The 14,231-nt window shown below is 38.6% G+C and overlaps 2 protein-coding genes across 5 annotated transcripts in view; one reads left to right on the forward strand and one right to left on the reverse strand.

Annotated features, from left to right (window-relative positions):
* Positions 1-102: 102 nt before the first annotated feature.
* CDC20B (cell division cycle 20B) overlaps positions 103-14,231 on the forward strand; it is a 49,192-nt gene continuing 35,063 nt past the window's right edge. For both annotated transcript variants that reach the window (XM_040453322.1, XM_040453328.1), the window contains exons 1-2: positions 103-642; positions 889-951. In XM_040453322.1, coding sequence (XP_040309256.1) covers positions 580-642; positions 889-951 — 126 coding nt within the window. In that variant the 5' untranslated portion in view covers positions 103-579. The remainder of the gene's footprint in view (positions 643-888; positions 952-14,231) is intronic.
* Positions 7,263-12,609, reverse strand: GPX8 (glutathione peroxidase 8 (putative)). Of its 3 annotated transcripts, none has more exons than XM_040453291.1 (3): positions 12,154-12,536; positions 11,315-11,576; positions 7,263-7,893 (listed from the first exon to the last, which is right to left on the reverse strand). In XM_040453291.1, exons 1-3 carry the CDS (start codon positions 12,355-12,357, stop codon positions 7,730-7,732), a joined length of 630 nt encoding a protein of 209 aa, XP_040309225.1. In that variant the 5' UTR covers positions 12,358-12,536; the 3' UTR covers positions 7,263-7,729. The 3 variants fall into 3 exon arrangements, with proteins under 3 accessions (XP_040309225.1, XP_040309227.1, XP_040309235.1); XM_040453293.1 differs by having other exon boundaries at positions 11,315-11,579; positions 12,154-12,300; XM_040453301.1 differs by lacking the exon at positions 11,315-11,576 and having other exon boundaries at positions 7,825-7,893; positions 12,154-12,609.

The raw sequence follows: 14,231 nt of genomic DNA on the forward strand, positions 1-14,231 counted from the left end.
AATTACAACTTTTCAAAATTCCCGTTTTTAAAAACACCCCCCCCCCCCCACCCCCCCCCCCCCCCCCCGCCCCGGCAAATGGAAAGAACGTGAACTCACAGAACCCGCTTCTTCGCCCGCCAACCCCCTCATCTCCTGCTGGCGTGACAGCCCTCGGCGCCGGGCCCAGCTCAGGCCCGCCAAGGCTCGCGGCAAAGCTTGGCGCTCCAGTGCGCGCCTCCGCGGACAAAGAGCAAGCGGCTGCGAGGCTGGGCTGGAAGGTGGAGGCGGGCCGAGGGGCGCGCCGGGGGGAATCCCTCCCGACCTCTGACGTCACCAAAGCGCTGGCCAATGAGAAGCGGGAGAGGGGGATTCCCGCTCCCGCTGCCGCCCCGCCAGCTTTTTAAACAGTCCCCTGGGGAATACTCTCTGGGAGCCGTGGGAGGAATGGGGGAAATGGAGGTTAAGAGCGAAAAATGATGGTCCTGGGGGATGAGAGTAGAGGTTTGACGATTAGGCGTCAAGGCTGGCTTAGACCGGGGGAAAACCAGAGCCGATCGAGGCGAGGCCGAACACCCGGCAGGGGAAAATCCTCCTGAGATGGAGTGGAAACTGGAGCGCACCGCCCCGCGGAGGGTCCGGACGGAAGAAGAGATGCTGTGGGTGAGTAACGTCCTTTTGTTTCCCAGCCCCGACTCCCTGAAGGGGACTCTGCCCGCTGAGGACCAACAGGTAGGACAGACTCTAAACCCTGATCCTTCATTTTGCGATGTGTAATTTAGTTGTGTTCTAGAGGTGCCTGGCTGGTAGAGAAAATGAGTAAATGGGGTTGGACAAGCTGAGGATCTAGAAACATTCCGCGCCTAACATTATGATTTTTCTCTCCATATGTTATATATATTTTCCAAGGAGAACGTCATGCGGGTGCTCGCCAAAGACATGAAGCAAAAGAGAAGTCAAGGTTCTCCCAAGGTAAGTGTCTAGTGCTTACTGTGGTTCTCTTAATTCTGATTTTGAACAAACTAATTTTTCCTAAAGAAGGTACTTGTTGGAAGTACGGCCTGGTCTAAGAATATGAAAATTTAAAAAATCAGTCTCCTAAAATATCACTAACTGCAGAGTCTAATTATACACCCTCCCCCCCACATTTCTATAAGACACTGAAGATCCCTGACAAGAGGAATTGTTTGTATATCCATGGGGCTTTCTAGTTTTTGGCTCAACAGAAAAGGATGAAGCTTGGATGTAGGCAGCGCATTGCTAGCTGGCTGTTACTATTTCATTTTAACAGTTGCGAATTGTTCTTTCCTCTGTTGCATTTAAAAGCTTGCCCCCCAAAGAAATGGAAATGGTGCCATCTTGTGGATAATCGGGAGAAGTGGCCTAATCCAAGGGCGATCCTCACGTTAAAATTGATCCGATGTATTACTTTTTCTCCTTCAAAGTCTGAAGCCAAGGCCTGTAGCTTCTCTCTTAATCAGTGTAAGAATAAAACAAATATAAATGAGTTTTTCTTATTTTTACTACATAAACATCCCTCATATGCTTTAAATCTCTCATAATCACCATTCACCTTACTTCTCTCTACACGAAATTGTTCTTATTCCTTTAAACTTTCCTCATAGATTCTAGTTTCAAACCCATTAACATTTTTACAGATTTTTCTTAGTCTTTTAAAAATCTTGCAATATTTAAGTGGTGACACAGTAAATCAAACACATAACAGCCCTTTCAGAATGCAATGGCTAATGTTATTTATAATGGGGGACAAAATAATGACAACTTAAGTCCCTAAATACTTTAATAGTGATTTTTTTCCTTCCAAAATAGCTACAGTTTTCTTTTACACCAAAATTATGCACTTCCATGACTCCTAAATATTTTCCTGCCTAATACAGACAATTGGTCTTTTGGTCAGTAAAGAGAAAATATTTCTCAGTAAAGAGAAATAATTGGAAAAGCTACAGTTAAGTATAACTTTGTTAATTCACTTGTACTGCAAAACCGTATTTTGATATCCAAGCATTTACTGTGGAACAGCTAAGTGCAAGTATTCTGAAAGTTTGTCTTTTTAAATTTTTGCTGAGATTGGGGCGCCTGGGTGGCTCAGTCGGTTGAGCGACTGACTTCGGATCAGGTCATGATTTCACGGTCCGTGAGTTCGAGCCCCGCGTCGGGCTCTGTGCTGACAAGCTCAGCCTGGAGCCTGCTTCGGATTCTGTGTCTCCCTCTCTCTCTGCCCCTCCCCTGCTCATGTTCTGTCTCTCTCTGTCTCAGAAATAAATAAACATTTAAAAAATATATATATATATTTAAATTTTTGCTGAGATTTAAAAACAGTATTTTTCTTTTTTTATAATAATTTTGGAGTAACAAGTTTTATTTATGAGTTTTCTTTCCTGTGACTATTAAGATTACAGTTCGGCTACTGTGTTTCATATTGCATACAGTAGCTTCCGTGACTTCATGGGCCATGAAAAGCAGCAGTGACCTGAGTCAGGTAGGCAGTGTATTGTTAGCTGGCTGCTTTGGGTCAATGTGGCAGCCACAACTACCCTGCCACTTGCTTCTGGATAAATTCTTCTTGCTAACAAGCTGCACTGGTTTCCTGTGTGTGATGGGTTGGCAGTGTATTGTTAGCTGGTTGAAGATGTGAATGGCATCAGCTAACATGCAACTGCTATCTTATTGCATATACAATGAACATCAGCGTATCATTGATTCTGTGATTAGTGTGTGTGTTTGGTGCATATGTATACTTTTTGCTATGAACCAGGGCACTGGTAACCATAATACTTGTAATTGCTCTTCAGTCACTCAATTATAACACCATAGACAGTGTTACAAATGGTGAAGAAATCAATACAATTAATTTTTTTTTAATTTTTAAATATTTATTTATTTTTGAGAGAGAGACAGAATGCAAGTGTGGGAGGGACAGAGACGGAGGGAGACACAGAATCCGAAGCAGTCTCTAGGCTCTGAGCCGTCAGTACGGAGCTTGACATGGGGCTCAAACCCACAAACTGTGAGATTATGACCTGAGCTGAAGTCGGATGCTCAACTGACTGAGCCACCCAGGTGCCCCCAATATAATTAATTCTTAAAATTTTTTTCCAGGTAATATTTTTGGAGTCCTGGGTACACAGTATAAAAGTATTTGTGAAATTATGTTTTTTAATATTTATTTTTAATATAAAATTTAGAATACAATGACAATTTGAAATGGAAAGCCTAAACTCTTTCCCCCAGTTTTCAACTAAGTCTATAGTATTCTTTCTAGATAATCAGCTTCTTAATATGCCATTAGAGCAGGTCTCTGTAACCATGTGTATGTACCAGCTGAAGAGAGAATTGAGAGGTAACTTTGAAGATGAATCAATCAACTCAAACATTTTCACTTGAAATATCAAGAAAAGTGGAAATTTTGGGGTGTGGTTGGGGGATGTGGTTGAATTGTTTGCAGGATTTGCCTGAATTTTTCACTTCATTTTCTGTCAAGTCACAGACTCATAAAATATTTGAGCATGATATTTAGCTTGTGAAGTGGGAAGAACTAACTGTACCATATGCTTTTAAATATTTTCTGATTCCTGTAGAGGCCATTTTGACCCATGCAACAGTGTTCAGGATCTTGCTGGGTCCCAGATAAACAGTGACATCAGTGTCCTCATGTGGGCATTTGCAGCAAGTTCGTGAAGCTGACTTTAGGTGGTCTGGTCAGTTAGTTATATTCTAAGTGAGATGTGAGAAATATATTACAGTCCACTGTAGTGAATTACAAATTACTGATTTAACAATTTTTATTCTTATTTAAGTTTAAACATTTCAACCATGGGAGATTTATACCTATAATTTGATTCTTTATGCATTTTGCTACTTTCATATCCTCTTTTCATTGTTGCCCATTTCATTTTCAGCATTTTTCTGTGTGTGTTTAAGGATCCCTCCCGTGTAATACTGTTTTCATCAATTTTCTTACAAGGCTAAATTTCAACATGTTATTTTTTATGGAAAGCCATTGACTTGTTGATAAAAATAAAACCTACTTAATTTAGAAGGCTTGGCCTTTGTGTTTTAATTTTTTTACACTAAAGAATGAGACATAAAATGCAAACATTTATACTCAATAAACAATACATATTTAAAGCTGTTCTTCACTTCCATATTCAGGAGATGATGAGAAAGAGAGAGAGAATGGAATGTATGAAAGATGAATTAAGGAGATCAGTGGGTAAGGAGGAGAATGAATATATATATTCAAATGAAGAATGTCTCCATAGGAGTCAGAGGGAAAGACAGGGACCCACAACTGGGACATCAAAGCCACTCTATTCCTTTCCTCCAAAAAGAGAATGCTTCACTCTGCAAGGTATGGCCTTACCAGTTCAGCGAGAGGAAGGAAGAGTGGGGAGGAGTGTGGTATGTTTAGGCGTGACAGTTACTAGAATTTTATTATTCCGTGGGAAAGATGAAATCAAGGTGAGGAATACACATGGATAAAGTGTTCACATTATAGCCACGCCCAAACATCCTTTTTTTTCTCAAAGAAACACTATGAATGAATGTAATGTTTTGTACAGGGACCAACCAAGACTTCTTAGCTTCTGCAAGGTAGTCTTGAAAGAGAGTTAATATGTTGAAAATATAGAGAAATACAGGTTTCGTTTTTCTCCTTAGGCTTTGTCTACAATTTTTTTTTTCACAGTAGTATTTTCCTACCTGAGACTACCTGCAGACAATCCAGTGAAATCATTAGATTTTACTGTGATTATATAGCATATTGTTAGCAGCTTTTCATATTTCAGGGACTGTAGTTCCACATTTTCACATAAGCTACCAAAACAGTATATTTATAAAAATAAATAATACATGTTTTTGCTCTAGATTGAGCCCTTTGGAGATCCTTATGTAACCTAATCAAGTCTGATTTTTAAAAGTTTTTGTGTTCTGGATCCAACGTAAAGTGGTTTGTGCGAACTGAGAGTTAAATTTTCAGAAATCTGGCATGCCAGTTATTAAAGCATTGGTAGATGGAAGTTGGCCATGTGGGAGCATTTATACCATGGAAATTGGCAAATGCTGCAAACTGGAACCCCTCCTCCAGAGAGGTGGTTGTTACTTCCCAGCCACCACTGTGTGCAGGCTATATATACTACAATCGCTAGGAATTATATATAGGCACATATATACATTATTAAGATTATACTAATTATTAAGCATTTTTGAAAATGAAGTATGAGTTTCATGGTATATTTCAGGCAAATTCCTATTTATTCCAATCTCCCAGCACCACGGCTATGTCTGCTACGAGATGCAGATCAGGAGTTAGAAGGAAGTACTCCTTTCCACCTTCCAAATACACCAAAACAAACTTCAAGCCAACGAACTACTGACCACAATGAAATGAATGTGATTTTGTCCTTTTGTCCACGAGTACCTTTTTACATGATGCCAGCTATTTTTCTGTTATACTGTTCAATTTAGACAGTAGCAGTCTATGTCCAAGGCTCTTTGATGCCGAGACAGGGAAGAGAGGCTCAATTCAAGAAAGATGCAATTTTTTCTCTTTACGTATATGTACCTGGCGGAATTCATATAAGACACTGGAGTTATGGGTTGAGCAGTACATCAGCAAATGGCTTCACACCCTCTTTAGTACACAGAGGCTAATTGTTACAGAACCCTGGATGGACACCTACTTGCCACACTTTCAAATCCCCACCTGCCTTCCCTGCATACCCAAAGGGGAAAGGGAGAGAACCAAGCACTGACTATAGGTTGAATAAACACGGAGGATTGGAGATATGTAAGTGAAAACCCCCTTTATATGGCTTTGGAGAGAACTAGTGACTTTGGGCAGGATGGACATCTGAACTGCATTCACTGGGACAGTCCTGGTCATTCCCCAACACAGCAGCAGTCTTGTGGCACTTGTAAATGGGGTGTATGGCAAGAATGCTCTGAGAACAATACTTGGAAAATTTGCCCTTAAGAAAATTTTGCTTAGAGGCTCAGAATTCAAACTGCTTCTATGTTCTTGGGGCAAAATTGCAAAGGACACATAGGCTTGTTAGGTGGCTTTTATTTCTTCAAAAATAATTCAGATTACTGATTCCAGTCCTGATCACGTAAGACACCTTGTCAAGCACGATCATTGACTTGGAAGGTTGGAAAGGGCTCTTTGTTCAGTCTGACCTCCCTAAGTTTATGGGTGAGGAAATCTGAAAGTAGTCGTGTGATTTGCCCAACATCATACAGCTGGTGAGGGGTACAAGCAGGTTTGCTGACACACTAACCTGGCATTCTTGAGGCTATCCTTGTGAATCTTCTGGACCTCTAAGAGAAACTGTGCCTCCCCCCAGCCCCCAAATATCTTACTAAATACAATCAGAGCTGTGTGGCTGGATATATGCTTTGAAGCAGAAGGTGTTCCAGGAAATATTTTTGGTTTCTCCAAGGACTTTAAACACTTGCAAAGAACTATATGCTGAGGTGGCATTACTGACTTCACCATAAAAAAAAATCTTTACTTTCATTAATCAGGACAGTATATGGGGGCCAGCTCACAGCTATTTAGATTGGGTCTTCCTTCTTGGCCAAATTTTACATAACTGCCTTTTTACTTTTTTTTTTTTCTTTAGCCCTAGTCTTCCTATTCATTTCATGAAATGAATATATATTTAGTGGGGCAATAATTAGCCTTCATCAACTTGGCAAGTTGCTTTATCAGCCAATAATGAGAAGATGGACAGAATATAAAGGTTATGAAAAAGGAGAAAGAGCATGTTGTGACTCTGTCAAAAGGTTTAGTGATTGCTGATGCTTAAGACTGGTGTAATTAGTCCCTCCCTTTTTTACCTTCAGACCTTTGACTATTTAGAGTTGATTCTTATTATTTTAGCCATCAGAACGATGCAGCACTGAATTCTTTCCAAAATGTTAATCTAATCTGAATAAATTAGCAACCAGTATTAATATATAAAGAATTGAGCTAAATAATCATATACTCATAGCCTTTTTCTTACTCTTTGGATTTTTACTCAGCAAATAATATTCTATTTATAAAATTTGAGTTTCTTCCTGAAAATAATAGAGAAATATTGACAATGATGAAGGTTTTTCAAATGTTAGGATAATGTCATTTATAAATGACTATTTGGGCAGATACAGTAAAACATACTATGAACCTGTACTTAAAAAAAAAAACCAGAAAAAAAACAACTAAAGAAACAAAATTCCTGTGCCTGAAACAAAAGTACATAAGGATTTGAATCTCTCTATATATTTAACATTTTTTCAGTGTTTATTTTTTATTTTATTACATAAAAATAGCCATTTACAGTTAGTTAATCCAGAAAATTCAGTAACACACAGTGTCTTGAATTCAAACAGAGGTCTAGTGGATTGGCATTTCCATTAAGTACAATCCTGAAAAATGTCAAGTCGAACAACAGGATATTGAAGCACATTGATGACTGTATTTTGAATTATTTAGTGTGATCTGATGAAATACTTAGTATATTTCATTTTGATTCTTTAGATACTCTTTATTTTTGTTTTCGGTAACATCTCTGTCCTGGGGGCATTATTCATTACCACCCACTGGCAAGGTATCATAAAAACAAACAAATGAAAAATCCATCAGTGCTGTATTTAATTGTCAGAGTATTTAAAATGAGACCAAAACCCCCCTCCCCTTGACATTTCTATATTCCGACTACTGCATTTGAATGACTCACTGGCATTTTCATAGGTCCTCTTTCTTTTTTATGATCATTTGTCTAATCAGAGCTGCTATCTCAGGTCTGATGACTTCAATGGGTTCCTCTGGCCTCCAGGTTTTCACAACTTGACCCTCAGGGTTGACCAGATACTTCCAAAAATTCCACCTTGGTTCTTTCTTTGAAGAATCTAAAGTACCAGAATATATTTTCATAAGCATAATTTTATTTTTTATCAAGATTTTCATTTCTATTAGTATCTATGTAAGTGATAACTTAAGAATCAAGTTCTAAGATTATCATAATGTCAAAAGCAAAACAAAACAAAAAAATAAAACACCCAAACAAGGCAAAACTCAAGCTTCAAGTAACCATATTTCTGTACATTTGGTGACTTCACTGATGATTCTACTGGTCCGGAATCATGAAACAAAGTGGTTTATTCTGGATTTCTTGATCTAAATAAAATAACAAAAAAGTTGGGGCGTCTGGGTGGCTCAGTCAGCTAAGTGTCTGACTTCAGCTCAGGTCATGAGCTCACAGTTCGTGAGTTCGAGCCACACATCAGGCTTTGTGTTGAGAGCTCAGAGCCTGGAGCCGGCTTCAAACTCCCTCTCTCTGCCCCTCCCCTGCTCATGTTCTGTGTTTCTCTCTCTCTCTCTCTGTCTGTCTCAAAAATAATACACATTAAGAAAACTAAAAAAAACAGCAACAAAAAATTTACCTTGTCACTAGCTCACAACTTTCAGTTTCTTAACATTTTTAAAGATAGAATGATACTCTATGGTCCTTGGTAATGGCCTGTACGGAATTCTTTACATATTAAATATACCTATGTTTTTAGTATTGTTACATATTATGTAGAGGAAAACAGAAAGGAATTCTAAACCACATTATTTTTTTGTAAGTTTTTATTTTAATTCTAGTTAGTTAACATACAGTATTAAATCATATTGAGAAATTATGTGGTCCTTTTGAACCATCTTAATGTATGTAAGAAATGTAATGTTTTTTCCATTTACATTATCCAGAATTGATGTTCATTATTGACTAACATGTGAAAAAAATATAAACAACTACTTAAAAATGTATCTAGTGTCTACTATGTGCCCAGGAATGTATGCTCATTGCTTTAAATGGATCCTTTTGTTGAATCTTTACAGCAACCCTGTGAAATGGGTATTATCATTAACCCCATTTTGCAGATGAGAAAAATGGAGTCTTAGACTCGAGGTCTTGTGGCTAATGAGCGGTAGAGCCAGCCCTGATATCTAGACCTTCTACTCCTATACTTCCCACTCCTACTTCCTACTCCAAGCAGATTTTAGGAGGAAGATGACAAATTCATTTTTTTACAGGAGGGGATTCAGGTGTATGTGGGACATTCTGTCAGAGGAGGCAGGTGAATATAAGGCTTTGGGGCTTAGGAGAGAGGGCTCAGTCAGGGAAAGGGGATAGAATAAGAAGAGCTCCAGTGGGCCGTGGCACAATCCTGAGAATCAGCACAGTTAAGGGTGGATGGAAAAGAGGAACCTGAAAAGAAGAAAGAGAAGGGCCCAGAGTGGCAGTCACTGGTACTTGCTAGGTTCAAGAGATTCATGGAGCAAGAAGCCAGACACAGTCATCTAAGAAGGTAATTGAGACGGGGAGGCAGAAATTGTAAGTATTAACTATTCTTTCAGAAATAGCGATGAAATTGATAGAAGGAACACACTGTCTAGAGTTTTGAAGGTGTGGAATGCTTTGCTTTGGGCTGGGAGAAAGAAGCAGTGAGGGAGCATAGGTTAAAATTAAGAAATAAAAATAAAAAGTAGCCTGATTACTTATATGTGTTTTACTTGGAGTACTGTGCCAAGCATTTCAATTTATGTCATTATTAGAGAAAAATATTTTTGACTAGAGCAAACATCAAGGACTCCGTGTGAGCATCCTATTATTACATAAAAGCCATCTTAACATCATTTTGCAAAATTGCTCTTTTCTATAATGGAAAATGTGTCTCTAAAGATAATGCCCTCCAGGGCAGAGCTCTGTCTACCTGATGTAAACATCTTTGCGTGAGTTAGGAAAAGGCACTCTTCCAGGCCGGTAGAGTCCCCCAGCACATGCCTTGCTGTGGCTGAGCTTCAGCCCGCATTTGCCTCCCCGCCCAGATGCCCTGTTTAGTGACACCTGCACACATGTGCACTGTGATCACATGATCAGTTACTGTCAATTTTGGCTAGTTTTAAAAAACTCATTTCCATTTGGCTGTGATCTCATAGTCTTCATCTCTGGAGCTTCATCTAACTTCATTGAAACCTTAAATCACTTACTTTTTTGATTACACAAGGGTAGGGGGAACATTATGTTGATTTTCCCCAGAAATTTAGTGTTTTAAAAAGATTCTGATTTCACACTTAAATTTTGTAGAACATCATTAAGTGGCTTACTAGACTGGAAGCTTGATTGCCTGACTGAGGTCACTGTTTTATCAAAACTCAAATTATCTGCAGTGAGAATAGGGACTGAGGGTATCATCTGTCAGATGAGTCAGATGAGAGGACATAAGTCAGGTGAGAGGACATTAACTGAATGTCCTTTGTTTTTTATCTGTTATGATTTAAAAATTTTTTTTAAATCTTTATTCATTTTTGAGAGATACAGAGCATGAAGGGGACAGGGGCAGAGAGAGAGGGAGACACAGAATCCAAAGTAGGCTCCAGGCTCTCAGCTGTCAGCACAGAACCTGAGCTGAAGTTGGATGCTTAGCCTACTGAGCCACCCAGGCGTCCCTGAATGCTCTTTAGAATAGTGTTAGGCACAGTGTAAGAAACATATAAATACTTTACGTCTATTAACACACTTAATCCTCCAAATTATTTTATATTGATAATCTTATTTTACAAGTGAGGAAGAAGGCACAGAGAAGTTAAGTCATGTACCTGAAGCCACACAGTAAAACTAACAGAGCAGGGACTTGAATCCAGGTAGGTTGCGGCTAAAACCTACTTCCCTAGTCACTATACTTTACTACTATTATGCTAACTGACCCAGGAAAATCTTTAAACAGATTTCTGTAGCTAGCCTAATTTTAGAGACAACGTAACACTATCCTCAAAAAAAAAAAAAATTCTTATATTCTGTTTTGAATTTTAGCAAAAACAGAGATATTATTCATCCATGAAGACAATATCTCAGACAAGGGAACTTAAAATTAATCACCAAGATATGTCTAATAATGCCCAGCAATATTCATGAGACATGGATAGCGTTGGTAATGGGGAGGGACATTTCCCCAAGTGCCAGTTAAATAAGAGAGGAATTAAGGTATTTTTGTGAAGATAGCCATGACCACATTTCAGGTAAATTCTTCAGGAAAGTGATCATAAGGAAAAGAATACACCGGAGTCGACTTATTTTGCCTTTCAAGAAGTTAAAACACTGATTTCAGAGAAGCATAACTTCTAGAAAGTCACCAGGGATGAGATTCTGGCTTTCTGATGGTTTTACCAAACTTTCCCACTTAAAGCATTTCACATGAAATAGAAAAAGTACGGTCCTGGTACATTTGTTTTAAAAATGAAAAGCAATTGAAAACATTAACTTGATGAGGCAAAGTAGATATTTACCAACAAGAAATCTGAATGCAGGTTCTGCTTCAGATCCTAGAATCTTAATCTTGTGGAAGATGGGGAATGTCACGCCGTAGTTATTTCTTGCAAAAGATACAACTTCCTTGCTGGGGCGGGGCTCCGATTCTCCAAACTGATTGCACGGAAAAGCCAAGACGCTGAAGTGGAATGGTCCAAACTCTTTGTGCAGTTCCTGCAGTGCTAAGTAATTTCTGTCTGTGAGTTGGCAGTCACTAGCCACGTTTACAACTAGTGAAACCTCCCGGAAAAAGAAAAAAATCCAACCGGAAAGTGAAGCAAATAAAAAGATTTAAAAAAAATATTCTGCAAGTAGTTAAAATCCTAAACCATTTTGAAGCTGATGGTTATTTTATATTTTTAGACATACCCAATTTTGTTGAAAATCATAACCTGGATGCATGAGTTAAGACTCTGAAAAATCACTACCATTAAAAAAGCATCAAGTACAACCGTTTAAGATAAAAGAAAATATGATCATTGATAAGAGTGCTTTTTAATGTTGCTAGTTTATGGAGGTAGTATTTTTTAATGTCTCCATATTCACATTACTAATTATAAAAATTTCCTAAACAACTTACAGTGTTAATTTAGCATGCCTCTGAAAACAGGATAATCAGCTTATCAATTAGAAGTTCTGTATATATACACAATGAGAACTCTGATGGTCAGAGTGATATACTAATTACATTACTTTGAAAACTAAATTATAACTTATGACCCTTTGTCAATGAAAAATTGATTCCATTAAAGTAAACAGAGAAATCAACAGGCAGTAGGAAAAAAAAAAACAACAAAAAACAGAAAATACAACTTACTTTGCCTTTAAACTTTTCCAGAGAAACCGTTCTTCCTTTTGCATCTTTCACTTCAAAGGCATAAAAGCTGTTGATTTTAGGTTTTAGGAATTTTAGTTGTAGAAGAAATAACATTACTGTGCATAGAACCATAGACAGTAAAACTGCAAATACCTTTGCTTTCGGCCCCGAACATCTTAAAGGGTAAGCTGTAAGAGGCTCCATTTTGGATGATTCTAGAGGGAAGTCTCAGCAGGCTGGAATTCAAGGAGGAGCTGAAACTTGAAACCAGCTCAGTTTAACGGAAAACCAGGAAGGACAGATGGGGTCCTTTCACTGCTAAGGAATAGAAAGACCCTTCTCAGATGGGGAACGGAACGAGACTCCTGGATAAAACAGAGTGCTAAAGAATTTCGATGTATTTATGATGCCTATTGCAATCTTCGCTAGGAAGATCAGGACTGTTTCGAGAGCTCTTTAACATTCTCCTGACAAAATTTTTCACCAGAAGATGGTGCCCTTGTAGGGTGAAAGCTGGGGAGTGAGTGCTCCCAGTAACTGGGTGAATGTAGAGGAGTGGGTTAAATACCATCCAGGAATAGTTCAGAGTGTAGACTAAACGTGCTCTATTAACATGATGTATAACCTGAAGGGGTTTAATATTATGTGTATGGATTAAACTTGCTACACGAGTTCAAGATATTTACAGTGGAAAGGGCAGAAAAATAACTGAAGTGGCTACTTACTTTGACCTCATCGCATTAAGGCAATGCCAGGTGAATATAATAAAAATAAATAGATTAGATACAATGTGAAGGCTTTAAAAAACCCTCCTCTATCATAAAGCCAACTATAGTCGAGTGTTTTTCAAATTTTTGATCCTGACTCCCAGTAAGAAATGCACTTTATAATTTAACTCAGATGCATGTAACTGAGAAGTCTGATTAAATGATCCTTCCCCTTTGAACTTTGATATGCCTGTGGCAGTTTTAAAACAGCCTGGCTCTGACCCCTGACAATGAAGGATTTCAGGGTTCACCAATGGTCTGCAACCTGTAGATGGAAAAATACTGAACTTGATAATAAATCAGGAATTTAACAATTAAATAAGACAATTCTACCAAGAAGGCAAAAATGAACAAGGAAACCCTCCAAACCCACCTCTACCTTGGTGCATCATCTAGTTGCTTCCTTTTTTTTTTTTTTTTTTTTTTTACCTTCACTTTTCCTGTGGCTGTTGCCTCTTACAGGAGGCTTAACTTTACTGTTGAAAATTATAGGGGTAGGTGTGGACAGGAAATGGAGGTAGCTGCATATCCTGAAATCCATGGTTCCTTTAGTCACCTTGGACTCTTCCCCAAGACACACAGCAAATTTCAAATTAAGGTGCCTCATTCTACCTGGTCCTGACTCTTGGTGTCGCTCAGGGGGCTGGTAGCTCTGCCTCCGGAGCCAAACCCACAGCTTAGGCATATAAAACCTGTCAAGAGACTGATAAACCACTTGGCTCCCACTCTTGCGGCCTGATAATAAAGGATACAGTAGAAAAGTATTCTCCTGTAAACCTAATACCCAGTAAACAACAAAAAAGTATACAAAACACGTTGTATCACCTCTTCACTATGATAATTTTACTTTGATGCTCTCTGGCTGAGTTACTGAGAAAGCCAAACTTCATATGACACCTGGACTTCAATTCTCTGACCTTGCTACGCCAAGGTTCTTGGACTTAAAAGTGCTGCCATCACCTGGTGTTTGTTAGAGACACAGCTATTCAAGCCCCACCTCAGATTTCCTGAACCAGAATTGGCCTCCTGACTCAAGCATACATTTAAGTTTGAGAAAATTTAGACCTCAGTCTTTTTTTTTTTTTTTCTTTGGTTTTCACTGTAACAAGCCTCTTTGGTTTCCGTTTGTCTAGGCTGTTGAAGGACATGGCTCAGGAACTTGAGTTTTAATGATTAATTAAAAAAAAAAAAGTTAATTCATAGAACACCTGCTGTAATTTGAACCATGTAAACCCAGTCCATGATAACTGCTTTGAGGGAGATGACAGAGGGTTCCCTTGGAGGAGGATGCTGATTGACTGTACCCCATGC

This window comes from Herpailurus yagouaroundi, unplaced genomic scaffold (assembly GCF_014898765.1).
Source record: "Herpailurus yagouaroundi ecotype Mexico unplaced genomic scaffold, PumYag 29, whole genome shotgun sequence".
Taxonomy (NCBI): domain Eukaryota; kingdom Metazoa; phylum Chordata; class Mammalia; order Carnivora; family Felidae; genus Herpailurus; species Herpailurus yagouaroundi.